This window comes from Lynx rufus, unplaced genomic scaffold (assembly GCF_022079265.1).
Source record: "Lynx rufus isolate CCGP_SWC_20201006 ecotype Redwood Valley unplaced genomic scaffold, mLynRuf1.p SCAF_16, whole genome shotgun sequence".
Classification (NCBI taxonomy): domain Eukaryota; kingdom Metazoa; phylum Chordata; class Mammalia; order Carnivora; family Felidae; genus Lynx; species Lynx rufus.
In genome coordinates, this window is record NW_025814830.1 from 11,530,793 (window position 1) to 11,551,097 (window position 20,305).

At 51.8% G+C, this 20,305-nt stretch overlaps 2 protein-coding genes across 2 annotated transcripts; one reads left to right on the forward strand and one right to left on the reverse strand.

Annotated features, from left to right (window-relative positions):
* Positions 1-2,327: 2,327 nt before the first annotated feature.
* Positions 2,328-5,433, forward strand: GGN (gametogenetin). Its single transcript, XM_047079283.1, has 2 exons — positions 2,328-4,252; positions 5,192-5,433. Exons 1-2 carry the CDS (start codon positions 2,343-2,345, stop codon positions 5,307-5,309), a joined length of 2,028 nt encoding a protein of 675 aa, XP_046935239.1. The 5' UTR covers positions 2,328-2,342; the 3' UTR covers positions 5,310-5,433.
* A 471-nt stretch (positions 5,434-5,904) lies between these two features.
* On the reverse strand, positions 5,905-13,446 carry PSMD8 (proteasome 26S subunit, non-ATPase 8). Its single transcript, XM_047078123.1, has 7 exons — positions 13,084-13,446; positions 12,007-12,079; positions 11,792-11,894; positions 9,861-10,026; positions 8,501-8,601; positions 7,193-7,304; positions 5,905-6,461 (listed from the first exon to the last, which is right to left on the reverse strand). The coding sequence occupies exons 1-7, from the start codon at positions 13,444-13,446 to the stop codon at positions 6,324-6,326; spliced, it is 1,056 nt and encodes a 351-aa protein (XP_046934079.1). The 3' UTR covers positions 5,905-6,323.
* Between the last annotated feature and the right edge of the window lie 6,859 nt (positions 13,447-20,305).

Sequence of the window (20,305 nt, forward strand, 5' to 3'; positions counted from 1 at the left end):
AGCAGTCACGTGATGCTGCTTCCTTTGTCCGCCCGCCTCCCCCGACAACAGGTGAAGCCGAGAAAGAGGGCAGGGGTCCCCCAGGGCCTAGCTGGGATGGGACGCGGGGATTTCTGAACGCCCTACGCTCCCCACACATCTGTTTCCCTGGGGGAGTGGTCCCCAGAGTTCCTCAATGGTAGGGGTCCAGTTCGGAATTTTATGAATGGGGCGTCTTCGGAGAAGTCCAGGCCCCCAAATGGAGACTGATACCCCAAATGGCTGCCGCGCAGTTTAGGGGCCCCCAACCCCTTGTCCTTCCAGCCTCGGTCTGGGGGGCGCCCCGGTGGGCAGGAGGAGCAGCGCGGTCCTGGCCGCCCCCTCACCGGGACAGGCAGTCTGTCAGCCCCCGCCCCCTCGCCCCCCTTGGCACCTGCCTGGGAGGCTCCGGCCGGGCTCCGAGCGGCGGCGACTTGGCCTCCTCCTCCTCCTCCTCCTGTTCGCTCCGGCTCCCTCGCTGGCTCCGGCGGCGCTAGAGACGGGCACCGGGAGCCGGGGCGACGGGGGAGGGAGGGGGAACCTGGAAGATGGGTGAGGGGGAGGGGGCGGCTTGGGGGAGGGGTAAGCGCGAGGCGGGCGTACTTGCCCGCTGGGTCCTAGAGCCCGCCACTGGCTCCAGCGAACAGCCCCCCAGCCCCCATTTTCTCGGGATCCAGAGAAGATCACCCCACTTTCCCACTCATCCGCGCCATTGATCCCTGAGGATGGGGGGAAGGGTCCGGGACATGGCCTGTTCTCAGGGTTCTAAAAAGGTGAGGGTCTGCTCTTTGGGTTCTAAATGGGAGGGGCTGACTACCTGGTAGGGATCGAAAAGGGGTGGGGCGAGAAGGGAGCCTTCGCAAGGGGGCGGGGCCAGAGGGCCTTGGGAAGGAGAGTCGTTGAGGACGCCGAGGGCGCGGACAAGCACTTGCGTCATGGAAGGGGCGGGTCCACGGTGGTTGAGCCTTCTAGGCAGGCCTGAGGGAGGAGAGGGTCTTGGGAAGAGATGCGGGGGGGGGGGGGGGGGGTCCTTAAAGGGCGGAGTTTAGAAGTAAATTGCCTTATGGGCGGAGCACATGAGAGCCTAAAGGGAGGAGCTACGTAGCGGTGTCCGTAACGGGCGGGGCTTCGAGGGAGGGAATAAGGAAGAGGGGCGGAGCATTTATAAAGGGGAGGAGCTAAGGACAAGGTTCTAAAGGGGTGGGGCCTAGGGCCACAAGGTCTGGGGGCGGGGAGGAAGACAGCGGAATATTTCAAAGGGAGATCCAGGTTCGTCAGGGGCCGGCCCCTTGCTGGCTCACAGGGGGGCGGGGCCTCGAGCCCGGGGGCGGGGCCTAGATCTCGGGGTCCGCCCCCCCTGTCTCGCCCACTTGCCATCACCCGCGTCACCCCCGTTCTTTTCGGTTATTTTCTGCTACGGCCGTTCCCCACCCTGCCCTGGGCCCAGGGGGCCGCGGTCTGAACTTTGGTCGGCTGGAGGAGTCGGTGAGTGGGAACCTCTGGGCGAAGACGGGGCCAGGGCGGAGCTTGGGGGAAGGGGTGGGGCCTGAGTGTTAAAGGAGGCGGGTAGACCAGGAGCCGTGAAAGTTTAAGAGTGAGACCCGAAGATCTGCCGCTGCCTGGGAAGAGGGAGAGACTCAAATGATCGTCACAGAGAGAGGGATCGGAGGGTTAGAGGTGAGGACTGAAGGGTTAGTAAGACAAGAATACCGCGGAGGCGAGGCCAGGCCGGGGCGGGGTTGATGAGGCCAGATACACAATCGGGGGCGGGACCAGAGAGCATGGGCGGGGCTTGGGTCTCCAGAGCCAGGTTTGAAGGCCTGGAGAGAAGCTTGAACTCCTTGCAGGCTTTGTAGGCTACTGAGCACTATCATCATCACTGATGTGGCCTGACAGACTGACAGAAAAGCGGGCAAGACCTGTGTCTTGGAGCCTGGAGACCGGGGACATGGCCAAAGTGTAGGGATGTGACCTGAAGGACAAGCCGGGGTGAGGGTTGGGTGGGGGGAACAGGGACCGAATCTGAGTACACTAAGAGGATGGAGCCTAAGTGTCTGAATAGCAGCTGAATGGGGCCATGAGGGAGAAGGCCTGACAGCAGCTGAATGGGCGATGGGGAAGAAGGCTTGAGCCTCGAGAGTCAGAGAATAGGAATGCAGCGAGAGACTAGTGACAGCCGAGTGCCTGAACGGATCTTGGAGCACAGGGGAGGGTCTGGCGCGGACGTGTACGACCAAATACAGTCAGCCTCGTAGAGTCCCCACAGTTTGGGCGGACTGACTGGCGGAAGTTTTTCCGATCACAGTCGCCGACCTCCTTCAGAAATGGGGAACGTGCAGTCGGAGCCTTCCGCGGGCGGAGGCTCCCGAAAAGAGCAGGCCTCGGACCGCTCCTCTGACTCCCGCCGTACGTCCCCGGTGGAGCCCGAGGTGACCCCCTCCTCCCCGGCCATGCGCCTGGCTCGAGGGCTGGGCGTCTGGTTCCCTGGCAGCTCCGCGCCCCCGGGAATCCTGGTACCCCCGGAGCCCCAGGTCTCACCCTCGCCCCTGCCCCTGACCTTAGAACTGCCCTCGCCAGTGACGCCCCTTTCAGAGGGGGCGGCTGCGGCCGCGGTCTCCACACCACCCCCGCCCCCCGTGGGGACCCTGCTGCCCGCGCCGTCTAAGTGGCGAAAACCCACGGGCACTCCGGCGCCGGTGCCCCGGATCCGCGGTCTGCTGGAGGCGAGCCATCGCGGCCAGGGCGATCCTCCGAGCCTTCGTCCACTGCCGCCGCCGCCGCCCCGGCAACGAACTGGAGAGGACCCCGACTCTCTCCCGAGGGCCCCATCCCCTACTCCGCCCTTCTTGGCGCCGCGGAAGCCGCCGCCACCGCCACCGCCACCGCCATCTTCCGACCGGCAGCCCCCGAGCCACAGAATCACTCCTGCTCGGGCCACACCCGCCACAACCCCCACAGAAAACCAGGTGGGGTACGGCAGCGAGGGCCAGACGGCCAGGGGAGCCCGCAGAGGGGCACCTCCCCAAGCAGGAGAGGGCGAAATGGCCCGGCCCGCGGTCTCCGAGTCTGGCCTGAGCCTGCTGTGTAAAGTCACCTTCAAGTCGGGGCCCCCTTTGGCCCCTGCGGCAGCGTCGAGTTCCTCAGCTGCCAAAGCCTCGCTCGGGGGCGGAGGCGGAGGCGGAGGCGGAGGCGGAGGAGGAGGACTCTTCTCCGCTGCCTCGGGTTCCATCTCTTACGCCGAAGTCCTGAAGCAGGGGTCCCTGGCTCCTGGGCCCTCTCGACCCTCGGGAGAGGTCCCTCGGGAGTCTCAAGAAGCAGAAGGCGGTGATGGAGACGGCGAGGGGTGTTCTGGACCCCCCTCGGCGCCTGTGTCCCATGCCAGGGCCCTTCCGCCGCCACCCTACACCACCTTGCCAAGCTCGAAGCCCAAATTCGACTGGGCGAGCCCTCCCGATGGCCCTGAACGCCACTTCCGCTTCAACGGAGCCGGCGGCAGTGTCGGGGCGCCCCGACGGCGCGCGGCCACGCTCTCAGGGCCCTGGGGCTCCCCACCGCCTCCACCAGGGCAGACGCACCTGGGTCCGGGGTCCCGGAGGCCTGCACCAGCCCTGCTGGCGCCGCCTATGTTCATCTTCCCGGCGCCCACCAACGGCGAGCCTGTGAGCCCCGGGCCAACAGGCCCACAGGAGTTGCTGCCGCCGCCGCCGCCCACGCCACCACCCACGCCTCCTCCCGCGCCACCGCCCACACCGCAGCCGCCGGTGCTCCAGCCAACGCCGCCGCCCGTGGCCCACCCTCCCAGCCCAGTCCCGGGCCACTTGGAGTCGACCCTGGCTCCCGCCCCGGCTCCCATTCTGCCCCTCGCCTTGGCTGCCGACCAGGCCCCGGCCCTGGCCCCATCCCCGGCTCCAGCTCCCACCACAGCGGAGCCAACGCTGCCTGCGCCCGCGCCCATCAAGGCCCGCACGCGCAGGAACAAGGGTCCCCGCGCAGCCCGGGGTACGACCCGCGCGGCGGGCGCCCCCGGAGATGGTCCTCGGGAACGTACTGCAGCCACCGTGACTGACAGCGGAGGTGGAGGGGGTGGTGGCGGCGGGGCTCCTCCAGCAGGGATGGCTAACACGGGCACCACTCGCCACTGGCCGCCCTTCCAGGTGCTTAACTCTTGTCCCTGCAAGTGTTACTGCCGCCACCAGCTGCGTCATCGCCGTCTACCACGCAACGTATCTGCCTGGTGAGGGAAGGTCGTCGGGGTGTAGGGAGGGGAGGGAATACCTCTTAAAAGTCCTGAACCCGACTTTTCCTGGATAGAGACCCATTCAGCTTTGGTGTCCCGACTCCAGCTGAACCATTACCCTTCCCTTGGCTGTATCTCAAACCCAACTGAGTTCCAATCCCCTGGGGAGCTAGAAGAAACCTGACACCATCCTGACCCATGACAAGGGAGAGGGAACACCTAGGCCCAACCTCTTGGTATCCAGATCTCCAAGCTGACCCTTGCCCCTGTGACCTTCTGGAGCCATCAGGGAGGGAAGCTGGTGCCAGCTGGCCTGATCCTATTCAAGGCCTTGACCCTGTCCTGAGGGCACCAAGAAGGACCATGTCCCAAGCTTTTCAGGGAGAGGGGCAGAGGGGAGGAATGCATGCCTCCAGAAAAGTCCTGGCCTAGCCCCTGGTACTCCTGACCCCTCCAGCCTCTTCTCCTGAGGCAAGGCTTTGGCAGCCAGAGGGCACTGATGCCCCAGTCCTTGTGCTGCAGAGGCTACACCTGAGTCCTTAGATCCAGAGTGCATCCTTCAGTTACACCTCTTCCACCCCCCCTCCACACACACACACACACACACACACACACACACACACACACACACACACTGAATCTCAGGATCTGGTCATCAGGGTCCATCTGACCTTGGTTCCTGAGACTCTGAATCACTGGCAGACCCTCTGCTCTGGATCCCTTGGAGTTCAGTGGAGGCAGGACAGGTTGAGGGGATGCTCAGAACACAGAATCAGCAACCCTTAGCCCCCCTTTTAAATTTGAATGGATACAGCCTTGCCCTAGACTGTTTTGATGCTCAAACATGGCCCCTCATACAGATGGGGAAAGTGAAACCTATAAGGGTTAAGGGCCTGGCCACATGGCAATGCCCTGCTGATTCTACCCTCCCCCTAGGCTGAGCACGCCCACCAACCACCTGAGCGAGCCGCCTTGGGTTGCCACCATCAAGCTGGCTGGCTCCCTGGTGGCCGGGCTGGAGCACTACGATTTGCAGGCCACCCATTCCAACTGAGTGCAGTCTGCTCAATGCCCTCTGCCTCCCCCTCCTTGACAATAAAATAACCATCTAGATATCTAGCTACCTGTCAGTCACTTGCTTAGGGTCGAAGGGATGGGATCGGGAGGGCAGAGGTCTCCATGAAAGCAGCACATCCTGGAAACAGGGAGACTGGACCCAGAACAGCAGAACGGAGGTTCCATTGATCCAGCATCCAGACTGATGGGCCCAGAGGTGAGACAGTCGCATTACCCTTAACCCCATGAGCTCCATTTGAGCTGATCGGTGCCAAGTTCAGATGTTCAGCACAAATCACTCTGGAAAGCAGGGGTGATCATTCCGTTTTTACAGCAGGGAAAATGGACTCTGGAAGACTTTGTTGAAAATCCCACATCCCACAAATGGCTCAGCCAGATTTGGACTCTGCCTTAAAATACCTTCTCGAGAACTTCAAGGCAGGAGATACAGGCTGGGGGCGGTACAGGAGGTCGTAAGTCACAGCACTGGCTCAGGAAGGGTGGGAACCAGGGCAATCCCAGGCCAGGGCCCACACGAATGGTTCCACAGAGGTCTCAAACTGGTAGCCCACAGACGGGTTCCATTTCATAGGTCATTTAACAAACTGGTTTAATTAGTTGCAAACATTTTTAAAATTGTGATGCTTCACCCCCTTCGCTGAAAAACTCGAGCCTTAGCTTGGCCTCCCTGTATGTCCACAGCTGGCTACTACAGTCCCTCTGCCTGGGACCGGGGCTCCTTCTGCAACTGGGCCCCTGCAGTGGGCAGCTGTTTTGAAACCCTGAGCAATGGCCACTGGACAGAGGCTGACCCAACAGAGGGTTATCTCAGACCCCAGAGGGCCCCCAAACTTCTAAGTTCTTCAGAGATAAGGAACTTGTCTCTCCATCATTCCGCCCGGGGAGACAAGGGCCTGGAAGAGAGAATGTCAATCCACCTTTATTGGGGGGAGCCCTGCACTGCAACTGCTTTAAATAACGTAAGCCCTGCCCCACCCCAGCCCCTGATGGCTCAGACGATCATCTCCAGCTGCCGGGCATACTCGATGACCTGTTTGGCCAGTTCCGTGGAGGGGATGGTGGTATCTTCTGGCTTCTGCTGCTGGCTGGCAAAACTGTAGTAGTTGTTGAGGCCCAGAACCCACCCTCGCTGCAGAAAGGGAAGGATGACAGATGGGTGGGGTGATCACACAGGCTCCCTCCCCACCCCATAGAGCCAGCACGAACCGACATGGGCCTGCTGGTACTCTACCCTACTCTGCTCTACTCTACCAACCTACTCTACCTGCACAACTCTAGACAGATAACTTCACCTCTCTGTGCCTCCGTTTCTCCATGTTTGGGACACGGACTCTGATCACACACCTCCCCGGGTCTGCTATGAGGATTCAGTGAATCAACACCTCTAAAGCACGGAGAAGTGTTTGGCCCAGAGTAAACGATCACTAAAGATCAGTTGTCACCATTGTTCGAGTTCAATTCCACCTCTTCCGCTCTGCTCTTGACCCTGCTCAGTGACCGGGGTCAGTACACCACATGCATAAACCATCTCCAGGGGCACTGCTCCTGCATAAATACCCCAGGCCAAGTGAGGCAAAGTCTAGTGGAGAAAAGCTGCAACCTCCAAGGAATTCTGTTAAGGACAACAGCTCAACAGGTATCATGTGTCCACCTCCACCTCATGCCAAGTGCTGTGCTCATCCCACATGTTAAATTCTAGCTCCACTCTACAGATCAGGAAACTGAAGCTCAGGGAAGTTCAGCAACCGGCCTGAGGTCACACAGATGGATTTCGACCTCAGCAATCCTGCTCCAGGGCCATCCCACCCTGCTGTGAGCACACCCCTGACCCCACGGCCCCTTGCCCTATACCCCAGCCACCTTCTTGGCGTAGTCCGTCATCTTTTTGGGTGTGTTGAAGAAGAGGATCCGGGTGGCCTCAGTGAAAAGGATTTTCTCATAGGCCTTCTCGATGCACCCAGCAATCTCATCCCTGGGGAAAGATAAGACTCTCATTACTGAGCACAGACAACTCTCTAGGCCTTGTCCTCCCCGCCTGACATGTGTGAGCTCTGACCCTTCAGTTCAGCACTGATGGCTGGAACACGCTACCTGCCCCGTTTAATCAAGGCTTGGAGAGGGGGAGTAGCTTGACCAGAATTGCAAAGCCAGGGACACAATAGGGTCCAGAGCTCTCAGACTCCTGGGCCCACACTCTGAATCCCACTCTCAGCCATGAGGACTTCAGACTGTCTGAAACCCAGCCTGGGATTCACGTGAGAGGATCTCTTTACAGAACGCCCCCCCACCCCCACCCCACCCAACACACACACAAGGGTGCTGTACCCCATTTCTAGATCTGATCCTGAGAGGGTTCCCTGCTACCACTGTTAAGAGGTACCAAGATCAACACTGAAGTAGAAAAACTGCCAAGGATCAAATCACTGAAATGAAAGGAGGGGTCAGTGCCGGGGCAAAAACAGTGACAGGGAGCGTATGCATCCATTTCTGAGGCATTTTATCTCCCAGACCAAGTGGCAGGTAAGCAGACACTCATTATGTCACTCCCTGTTCATTCTGGAGAGCCAAAATATTAATTGCAAACAGCTTAAACTCATTAAATCCCCTCTTCACTCCCACCACATCTCTGGGCTTGGTTTTGCCATCCAAGAAATGGAAACCCAGCTCAGTCTGGCACTTTGCCTCCATGAACTAGCTCCACCACCACCTGGACCCTTTTATTCCTCAAGGCACATGGAAATGTCGGCCCACCCGCCCGTGTGATGTCTCTTGTGCACGCAGCAACCCCTGAGGGGCTAGTGGGACTTCATGGCCCCTTTCTGAGGAAGAGGAAACCGAGGGTTCCACAGTTTAGGTGATCTGAGGTGAGGTCACATGCCTTGCGGGCTGGAGCACTTCTACGACAGGCTTGCTTCTCGTCTGCTGAGCGCTGTCCGGGTGCCAAGCCCACCCCTGGATCTGACACATATGGGCACGTGGATTAACGGCCCAGAGTAAAATGAGGGCTGTTTTCCACAATCTCATGACAAGTTCCCGTTCACAGAAAAGGAGAACCGATATGCCCAGCTTCCCCAGATCACAAATGGCCAGAATGGGATTCAACCTGGGGCCTTCTGACTCAAGTCCAAGCTCTTTCCGAACCCCACAGGACCCTGGCCCCTCACGCACCTGATAGTGTCAAGCAGGATGTCAATGAAGAAAGTGTAGCTCTCAGCAGGGATGTTGCCTTTGGCCAGGAACACCTTGTTATAGCTGCCCTCCATCAGGTACTGTAGAGGTGGGGGTGGGCAGGAAAAGAGGATGAGGAAGAGGTAGCACGGAGGGCTACCAGCTGAGGCCCCACCATATCCCCAGTGCCTTCATAATCCCCTCTGCTAGAACACCCTTTGCCATACAGTCATGCATTCCCCAGGCAGACTGGACATGTCCTCTTCCAGGAAGCCTTCCCTGGTTTGTACACGTACACACACGTACACACACGTACACACATGTACACACACGTACACACACACATTCCTTCTCCAACCTGCCTTGGACTGGTAGCTAATTATCTTATCTATCCTCCAATCACAGGAGAGACAGAGCTGGATCCACCCCAAGCTCATTCCTCCACTCCTTTGCTCTAGCTGTGCTGCCGGCCATAACTGCTCTCTCTCCCATCCTCCCCCCCAACCCCAACAAAATCCTCCCATGAGACCTCAGCTCTAGGAACTCCTTCCTAACCTCAGGTACTAAGGCTCTCCCCTGACCATGCTCAGCTTGTTCTAGAAATACTGTCCTCTGCTTTCCCTCAGTCATGCCAGGCATGTTTCTGCCTTTGGACCTCGGACTGGCTGCTCCCTCTACCAAGACCACTTTCCCCCCAGATGTCCATACGGTTGGGTTCTTCACCCCTTTCAAGTCTTCCTCGAATGTCACCTTTTCAGCAAGGCCTTCCCTGACCACCTTATTAAAAAATTCACCCCTGCCCCGACTCACCACCCTCCTTGCTACTTTTTCTTCATAGCACTTAACACCTGACAGACCACACAAATTAATCTTTTTAAAAAAATCTTTTTGGGGCGCCTGGGTGGCGCAGTCGGTTGAGCGTCCGACTTCAGCCAGGTCGCGATCTCGCGGTCCGTGAGTTCGAGCCCCGCGTCGGGCTCTGGGCTGATGGCTCAGAGCCTGGAGCCTGTTTCCGATTCTGTGTCTCCCTCTCTCTCTGCCCCTCCCCCGTTCATGCTCTGTCTCTCTCTGTCCCAAAAATAAATAAACGTTGAAAAAAAAAAATTAAAAAAAAAAAATCTTTTTATGTACTGTCTGCTTCCTCATCTGAATGTCATGCCCACCAGATCATGGATTTCAGCCTGTTCTGCTTGCAGTGGTCTGAAAACCAACCCAGCACATGGCTGGGGCTCAGCAGCTGTGGACAAATGAGCAAATGAGCCAACAACAGGTGAACCCTGCCCGTTCCTCCAGGAAGTCTTCCCTAATGTCTGTGCCTGCACCACCACCTTCACACCTGCCCCTCCCATTGCCCCCTCACCTGCTCCAGGGACACAGGATGCTTGATGTACACATTGGTTTGGATGTCCTTGGCAGGCAGCCTCTCCAACTCCGTGTGGAACTCAGCCACCCGGTTCTGGGACAGCAGGAAGAGGAGGTTGAGGCCCAAGAGCTGGTGCATGTAGGCTGACTCGGGGAGCTGCTCCCTGTGGACCAGGGTGGGGGAAACAAGGTAAGGAAGGCTTAAGTGCCTAGGAGCCCCGCCTACTCTAGGCTCCAGGGACCCTGATGATGGCCCTGTGCTGTCTCCTTGGAGAAGTATCAGGGCCTTGGTAGTCAGATGAAACTGAAGCCCAGAGAGGCATGAAGTCACAAGCCATATGGGCCCAAGCAAGTGACTTTACTTCAGTAAAGTGACTTGGCCTCAGTTTCCCTAACTGTAAAATGAGTACTACCACAACATCCATCTCATAGAAGGTGGGTCAAACGAATAAGGGTTAAGTGAATTAAATGACTTAATCCAAGTAAAATATTCAGAACAGTACTTGGCTACAAGTAAAATGATCAGAACAGTACTTGGCTAAAATAAATATTGTGTGAGTGTTAGCTACGATTATGATATTAAGAATTATCATTCTTCCTTTAGGGGGGAAAATGAGCCTTCGGAAGGTGAAGTCATTTGCACAAGATCACATAATCAGGAAGTGGTAAAATGACTTTCAAACTCAGGTTTGCCTGACTTCTGATGTCAAATTCTTTTTTTTTTTTTATTACTTTTTTTAAGTTCATTTATTTTTGAGAGAGAGGCAGAGCGCAAGTAGGGGAGGGACAGAGAGAGAGGGAGACACAGAATCCGAAGCAGGCTCCAGGCTCTGAGCAAGCGATCAGCACAGAGCCCGACGCCGGGCTCGAACCCACGAAATGCGAGATCATGACCTGAGCCGAAGTCGACACCCAGCCAACTGAGCCACCCAGGTGCCCCCCCCCTTTTAAGTTTATTTATTTATTTTGAGAGAGAGTGCAAGCAGGGGAGGGGCAGAGAGAGAGGGAGAGAGAGAATCCCAAGCACGCTCTGAGCTGTCAGCGCAGAACCCAACGCGGAGCTCGATCCCACGAACAGCGAGACCATGACCTGAGCTGAGATCAAGAGTCAGACACTTCACTGACTGAGCCATCCAGGCACCCCTGATATCAAATTCTTCATCATTAATCCACTCAGGCAGCATTGAGTTAAAAATCATTAAGTTTTATATTCAACACATATCCAGCAAATCCCTGCTCTACGCCCAGCCTCATGCTAGGCAGTACTGGAACACAGCAGTGACCAAAATCCCTCTGCTTTTAGGAGCCCAGTGGGAGAGACAGGTGCAGGATGGGGGGGGAGGGGAGCACAGTCAGAGGGGTCAGGGCTGATACAGCATCGGAGGCCACAGGAAAGAGTTTAGTCTGGAGCCTGAGGGCTATGGAAAGCCATCACAGGTTCCAAGTAGGGGACTGACATTAGTCAAAATTTAGTATCACACAGATTCTACTGGCTGCCATGAGGGATGAATCCAAGGGGGCAAGGCTGGAGCCAGGGCAGGTGAAAGGTGACAGGAGCGGGCAGTGGAAACGTAGTGTGGGAATGTGGAGAAGGGAACAGATTGGAGGCCAACAGAGACTGGATGGTACAATCCCAGGATAAGGACCTCCAGGGCAACCACCTGACCCTGCAGCCTCTGGAGACACAGCTAGGCAAACAGGGAGTTCCCGGGTGAAGGAAGATGACCTGAGTGGCTGGACCAGCAGCGATTTAAAAAAGCACCTGCATGGCTCAGTCAGTAGAGCATGCACGACTCCTGATCTTGGAGGTTGTGAATTCAAGCTCCACAAGGGGTGCAGAAATTACTTAAAATTAAAAAAAAAAAAAAAAAAAAAGCCTACCATATAACTCCCTGCCCCCACCCAACGAGGGGCAGGACCCATCCTCACTTGTAATCAAAGTAGTAGCATTTGAGCTGGGCCATGTAGCGTTCGAAGGAAGGGATGTCCTTGCGCAGGATGCTCCACTGGGCCCCAATCTCCAGAATGTCACCTGTGGGGGGACAGAGCAGGCTCTCAGGGGGTGACAGAGTCCCTCTCCTGACCACCATTCCTCCCATCACCCCCAGCCCATCACCCCCCCCCCAACCCCAGTTGACACTCACGGGCCAGAATGAGCTGCTGTTTGGTCAGTTTGGTCCCTGTGGTTGGCAAGAAGTTGAGCTCCAGCAGAACCAGCTGACAAGGAGAGCAGGGAAAGAAAAAGATGGGACTGCAAGAACAGGTTACTTACATTTTCTAAGCCTTAGTTTTCCCACCTAGGAAATGGAGCTAATCGTCATCCCTGACTCATAAGGTTGTTGTGAGTTTTAAAGGAGTCAGTCCTCATAACGCACTCAGAACAGGGCCTGGGCACACGGAGTGCCCATTTAGGAGGACCTCATGTTACAATTATTAATAGCTCCACTAGGTAAACAGGAGACATACTCCATGCCTGACTCAATGGAATCAAGGGGGTGGGGGGACACTAGCACCTTCAGTTCTTGTTAGACCTTTCCCACATTCTATCAACTCCCATCCACCCTCAGATCTACACCAGGGAGGGAGGGGAGCCAACATCCCCCCCATAGTCCAGCCCACATCATTTCTTATCCGACACACCTCGCTCAGGGACTTGGTCCAGCCCACAATACTTGTACTCTTTCACAAACACGGTTGGTCTGAAGCACCCTGGGCACCATTCTGGTCCCCTTCTATAAGAATCTTTTTTCTAGGTTCAGTCCTGTCTTCAAAACTCAGCTGCTCCCTCCCATCCCCACAGATGCGTCCCTAACCTCCAGATCTCTGATCCTGACTTGGTCTGGTCTAACCATACACCCCTCATCTCAGGCTTCCTTCATCACCCTGTCCGGTCCTCATTCCCCACTTGCTTTCGTCAAGAACCCACCCGCCCCCGCCATGAGAAAAACCCCGGTACTCTCAGCTAGGCCTCCAAACACCAAAACATTAACCTTTCACTCGCTTGTACCAAAACATTTCCATCACACCTCCCCCCCCGCCCCCACTGTGGGGCCGTATTTGATCCGTTCCAAACCTCTCTCACTTCTTCACCCCTGTAAGCCCGCACTTTGGCAGTTCCGAATCCTTCACCCTACTGGATCCCCCTGCCCGCCCTGGTCTCGCTCACGGCCGGGAACTCGGCTGGGTCTACACCCTTCGTAGAGGCCCCCGCCGAACCCTACCTTGAGACGGCCCAGCTCTTCACCGCACTTGCTAAGATTGGGGCTTTTGCGGTTCCACTCGCCCTTAAGTTGCTCGTACATGCCGGCCGCGACCTGCAGGACTGCGCCCGAGGCCGCCGCAGGCCCTGAGCCCGAGGCGCCGGGCGACCCGTTCACCGCCGCGGCCGCCATCTTCCGTGATGCGGCAAACCTCCTCCCCGACTTACGGCAGCGACGCCTAAAGCCTCTCGCCCGGCGGAAGTGGGGCCGAAAGGTGGAGCCCAGAGCCGGGGGCGGGGCTACGGCTGCCGGCCCCGCCACGCCGCGGTTAGCGTTCAGTCGCTCTCGGGGCGGTGCCCTTGGAGCCCGGCCCTTAATGAACATGTCGGTCAGAGCTCCGCCTCTGCTGTCATTCAAGATGGTGACCGGAAGTTCGCTCCTGCCCTAACTGACAATGGCCGCGGTCGCAACGACGCCCCCACCGGCCGTAACCAATATGGCTGCACTGGCTTCAGCCCGGGCGTTCCGGACCCTGCTTTTCGGTCTTCAAGGTTCCACCTTCACAGAAGCTCTTCTAAGCCAGGAGGGGGCGATTGGTAGAGCTCTGTGCCATCATTTCCATTTTATAGATGGTAGCATCACTGCTGCTAGACCTTGTAGCTTCTTTTTCCTGCCAGTTTGCTAAGGGATAAGCACTAGATTTTGTTGCTTTAGTTTGTATTAACATACTAATGAAGTTGAGCATCCTTCCTGCTTATTGAACATTTGGATATCCTCTTTGAAAATTTTTTAAACACTTCTTTTTTTAAGTTTATTTTTTTTATTTTATTTTTTTAAGTTTATTTATTTTTGAGAGAGAGAGAGCGCAAGCACAAGTGGGGAGGGGCGTGGTGGGGGGGGGTGGGGAGAGACTCTGTCAGTGCGGAGCCAGATGCAGGGCTTGAAATCCTGAACTCCGAGATCATAACCTGAGCAGAAGTCGGTAACTTAATGGACTGAGCCACCTAGGAGCTCCTCCTTTTTGAAATTTTTGGTGTGGTCCTTTTCCTATAAGTTTTTAAGTACTTCTGTATATTGCAGATAAAACCTTTCGTCTGTTGCGACTATTTTTTGGTCTATTGTTTATTTTCTGAATATACATTTTTTACTTATCTTTTGCTATGCAATTTTTTAACTTTATTTTTGAGAGAAGAGAGAGTGTACCAGTAGGGGAGGGGCGGAGGGGGGGGGGAGGTAGAGAGAATCTGAAGTGGGCTCTGTGCTGATAGCAGAGAGCCCAACATGGGGCTCAAACCCACCAACCGTGAGATCATGACCTGAGCTGAAGTTGGGGTGCTTAATTGACTGAGTCACCCAGGTGCTGCGCTATGAAAAATTTTTATTTGTCCTTTTATTTATTTTTTAATAAAGATTTTATTTCTAAGTAATCTCTATACCCAATGTGGGGCTCGAACTCAGAACCCTGAAATCAGGTGTCACATGTTCTACCACCTGAACCAGCCAGGTACCCCTTAATTTTTATTTAAGTTTATTTTTTATTTTTGAGAGAGAGCACAAGCAGGGGAAGTGCAGAGAGAGAGAGAGGGGAACAGAGGATCCGAAGCGGGCTCTGTGCTAACAGCAGAGAGCCGGATATGGGGCTGAAACTCACAAACTGTGAGATCATGACCTAAACCAAAGTCAGGTCACTCAACCAACTGAACCACCCAGGCGCCCCATTAATTTGTATTTTTATATAGTCAATTTATGTAACTATTCCTTTGTGACTTTTGTATTTTCTATCTTGCTTAGAAGTTCTTCCCATGCCAATGTAAAACAAATATTCTCTAATTTTTCTTTTACTAAAATAATTGTGTTTTTCCACATGTAATTTTGATTAATCTTGAATTCACTTTTTTTTTTAATTTTTTTCAACGTTTTTTATTTATTTTTGGGACAGAGAGAGACAGAGCATGAACGGGGGAGGGTCAGGGAGAGAGGGAGACACAGAATCGGAAACAGGCTCCAGGCTCTGAGCCATCAGCCCAGAGCCCGACGCGGGGCTCGAACCCACGGACTGCGAGATCGTGACCTGGCTGAAGTTGGACGCTTAACCGACTGCGCCACCCAGGCGCCCCTTGAATTCACTTTTGCTAATGGTGTGAAGTAGGGATTTAAATTTGATTTCATCTTCATAGTCAATTTTTCTAGAACTGTTTGTTAAATAAACCATTGCTTTCCCACCAAAATGAAAGACATTTGTGTCATATTAAAAGCTCTTCAATAATCTCTTAAATCATCAATATTTTAAGTCATCTGTTATATTCTATTGCTCTATATTTATCCTTGGTAAATACCATTATATATATATATATATATATATATATATATATATATATATATATTTGAAGTGAAAATCACATAAATAAAATTAACCCTTTTAAAGTGAACAGTTCAGTGCCATTTAGTACATTCACCACGTTGTGCAAATACCACCTCTATCTCCAAAATATTTTTGTCACTGCAAAAGGAAACACCATGTCTCTTAAGCAATTTCTTCCAATTCCCTACTTTTTCCTTGCCCCTGGTAACCACCAATCTGTGTTCTGTCTCTGTGTATTCACCTGTTCCAAGTATTTTCTATAAATGGAGCCATTTGATATGTGGCCTTATGTATATAGCAATTTTCACTTAGCCTTTTTTTTCATGTTCATAGATGTTGCAGCATGTATCTGTATTTCATCCTTTTTATGGCTGAATAATATTCCATTGTATGGGTATACCACTATTTGTTTACCTATCCATCCATTGATGAATATTTGAGCTGTTTTCACTTTCTGGCTTGTGAAAAGTGCTGATGTGAACATACATGTACATGTACTTGTTTGACAGCATGTTTTCAATTCTTTTGGGTGATAAACCTAGGAACGGAACTGTTGGATGATATAGTAATTCTATGTTTAACTTTTTGAGGAACCACCAAACTATTTTCCACAGCAGCTGAACCATTTTATTTTCCTACTACCACTGTACAAGTATTCCAATTTCTCCATGTCCTTGCCAACCCCTGTTGTACCTGTTATTTAAATTATCATAGACATTTGGGACACCTGGGTGGCTCAGTCGGTTGGGTGTCCGACTTTGGCTCAGGTCATGATCACACTGCTCATGGGTTCAAGCCCCACGTTGGGCTCTGTGCTGATGGCTCAGAGCCTGGAGTCTGCTTCAGATTCTGTGTCTCCCCCTCTCTCTGCCCTTCCCATGCTCGTGCTCTGTCTCTCTCTGTCTCTCAATAATGAATAAATGTTTAAAAAATTAAATTATTATAAACATCCTAATGGGTATGATGAGATATCTCACTATGGTTTTTTTTAAGATTTTATCTTTAAATAGGCTCCACACCCAACGTGAGGCTCGAACTCACGACCCTGAGATCAAGTGTCACATGCTCTAAGGACACTTGGGTGGCTCAGTCGATTAAGTGTCCAACTTCAGCTCAGGTCATGATCTCGAAGGTCACGAGTTTGAGCCCCACATCGGGCTCTGTGCTGACAGCTGAGAACCTGGAGCCTGCTTCGGATTCTGTGTCTCCCTCTCTCTTGCCCCTCCCCCACTCGCACTCTGTCTCTCTCTCTCTCTGTCTAAAATTAAAAAAAAAAAAGAACAAAGTTGGAGGACTTATACTTCCTAATTCAAAGCTGCAAAGCTAGAGTAATCAAAACAGTATGCTGGTGGAGCCTGATGCAGGGCTCAGTCCCATGACCCTGAGATCATGACGTGAGCCAAAAACAAGAGTCAGATGCTCAACTGGCTGAGCCACTCAGGCACCCCCAGCTGTGTTCCTCTATTTCAAGATACTTTGGTCTATTTAGGGCCCTTGGAAATTCCATATCAGTTTTAGGATGGGTTTCTCTATGCAATTGCCAATTCCATTGCCAATGGAATTTTGATAGAGATTGCATTGAATCTGTGTATCACTTTGGGTCTTCTTATGGGCTTATATCCCCTCAAAATGTATACCTAGTACCTCAGAGTGTGGGTGTATTTAGCTATAGGGCCTTTAGAGAGGTGATTAAGTTAAAATGAGGCCAATTAGGGTGGGCCATAATACAGTTTGACAAGAGTCTTTATTAAGAAGAGGAAATTTGTACACACAGAGAGACACTAGGGATGTGACCACATAGAGAAAGACTATGTGAACACAGCTACTGGCAAGCCAAGGAGACAGGCCTCGGAAACCAAACCTGCTGACAATTTGATCTTAAACTTCTAAGCCCCAGAATTGTGGGAAAATAAATCTCTGTTGTTTAAGTGACCCAATCTGTGGTATTTTGTTATGGCAGCGCTTGCAAACGAATACAGGTAGTACCATCATCTTAACAATATTAAGTTTTCCAATTCATGAACATGGGATGTCTTTCCATTTGTTTAAGTGTTCTTCAATGTCTTTCAGCCAAGTTTTGTAGTTTTCAATATTCAGGTCTTTTACCTCTTTGTACAAACTTATGTTTAAATATTTTATTCTTTTTTGATGTTGTGAATAGAATTGGGGTTTATTTTGAAACTTCCTTTTCAGATTGTTCATTGATAGTGTGTAGAAGTGCAATTGGTTTTTGTGTGTTGACTTTGCATACTGCAAGTTTGCTGAATTCACTTATTAGCTCTAACAGTCTGTGTGTGTGGGGGTGTGTATTCTACATATAAGATTCTGTTGTCTGCAGAGATAACTTTAGTTCTTCCTTTCCAACTGGGAAAGGAATCAAATTCTTGATTAATTCTTCTGGCTAGAACTTCCCCTACTACGTTAAGTAGAAGTGGGTATTCTTGATTGTTCCTGATCTCAAAGGGAAGGCTTTCAATCTTTCACTACTGAGTATGATGTCAGCTATGGGACTGGTATATATTGCTTTTATCATATTAAGGAAAGTTCCCATCTAATCCTAGTTTATTATTTTTATCATAAAAGAGTGTTTTATCAAATGTTTTTTCTGCATCAATTGAGATAATAATAATTTTATTTCCTTCATTCTATTAATGTGATGTGTTACACTGATTGCTTTTTGTATTTTGAACTCTTACATTGCAGGGATAAATCCCACTTGCTCATAGTATGTAATCCTCTTAATGTGCTGCTGAACTTGGTTTGGTAGTATATTGTTGAGACTTCTCTTGTTTATATTCATGAAGGATATTGGCCTTTAATATTCTTATCTTGTAATGTCTTTGGCTTTGTTATAAAGGTGTGAGGGTAAGAATAAGTTAGGAAATGTTCTCTCCTCTGTAATTTTTCAGAGGAGTTTGATAAGCATTAGTGATCATTTGTCATTAAAAGTTTGGTAGAATTCAACAGTAAGGACATCTGGTCCTAGGCTTTTCTTTGTTGGAACATTTAAAAAAATATTTTATTTTTAAATAATCTCTACACCCAACATGGAGCTCAAACTTATAAACCTGAGATCAGCCTGTGCTGATCAAACCTGACTGAGCCAGCCAGGAGCCCCCTGTTGGAACATTTTTAGAATTACAGAATCAATCTCCTTACCTCTTCTCAATATACTCAGATTTTCTATTTCTTCTTGAGTCAGTTTTAGCAGTTTTTATGTTTTATGTTTTTTAGTAGTTTTTATGTTTTTAAATTTTTAGAAAATTTTCCATTTCATCTAAGTTATCTTATTTGTTGGTATACAGTTGTTCATAATATTCTCTTATAATCATTTTTATTTCCATAAAGGTGGATCATTGTTTTTATTCATTTTCTAAAGATTTTATTATTTATTTATTTATTTTTTAACTTTTTGTTTATGTTTATTTATTGTTGAGAGACAGAGCATGAGCAGGGGAGGGGAAGTGAGAGGGAGACACAGAATCTGAAGCAGGCTCCAGACTCTGATCTGTCAGCACAGAGCCTGATGTGGGGCTCGAACTCACAAACCACGGGATCATGACCTGAGCCGAAGTTGGATGTTCAATCGACTGAGCCACCCAGGCACCCCTAAAGATTTTATTTTTTTAAAATACTTTTTAAAGTTTATTTATTCTGGGGATGGGGGAGAGAGGGGGGGGAGAGGGAGAGAATCCCAGAATCCCAAGCAGGCTTCTTGCTGTCAGCGCAGAGCCCAACAACGCTGGGCTCAATCCCTTGAACCGTGAGATCATGAGCTGAGCTGGAATCAAGAGTCTGTGCTCAACTGACTGAGCCACCCAGGTGCCCCTAGAGATTTTATTTTTAAGTAATCTCCACACCCAACATGGAGCTTGAACTCACAACCCTGAGATCAAGAGTCGCATGCTCTACTGACTCAACCAGCCAGGTGCCCCTGGATCATTGTTTTTAAATTCAATCTTCCAGTCTCTGCCTTTTAATAGGACACTTTAACCCAGTATTTTTAGTTTTATGAAGATATGTTTTATGACCTAACATATCCTCTATCCTGAAGAATGTTCCATGTGCCCTTGAGGAGAAAGTATATTTTGCTGAAGAAAAGAGATCTGCCATGGAGTGAATGTGTCCCTGCCTCCAATTCACATGTTGACATCTAACCCCCAATGTAATGGTATTAGGAGGTGGAGCCTTTAGGAGCCCCCATAATTGAATTAATGCCCTTATTAAAGAGACGTCAGAGACCTCCTTTACCTCTTCCACCAGGTGAGGACACAGCAAAATGATGGCCATCTATGAACCAGAAAGCAAGCTCTCACCCAACACTGAAACTGCCAGCACCTTGATCTTAGACTTCCAGCCCCCAGAACAGTGAAAAACAAACTTCTGTTGTTTGTAAGCTGATCAGTTTGTGATATTCTGATATAGCGGCCTGAGTGGACTAAGACAGCACAAAACAGGATATTACACTTTCCCTCATTGCATCAATGCAATTCATTTTGTTGACAGATGAGTCTTTAACTGCTATTGTGCTATACTGCTTGACCATCCCTGACCTCCCTCTTGAGCCCCAGATCTGAAATTCCTGCAGCCTTTTGGATGGTGTCCTCCAGAAGTCTCTCAGCCCTTCCATACTGGCCATGACCCCAAAGGCCTCAGTCTGTCCCCCAAATCACCTCCTTCTCCCTGGTCTCCATCTCAGGGACAGCCTTTTTATCCCTCAGTCCTGAGGGCAGAGCCCTGGACCTTTTCTTAAATGCCTCCTTTGCTCCCACTTCCTTCGTGGCCCTCTAGCCCAATGGCCTGCTCACTGGGGTTTCTGGGCATCTCTCCCACCTGCCGCCTCCTCACCACCCTACACCAGGCTTTGGTCTGGCCCCATCC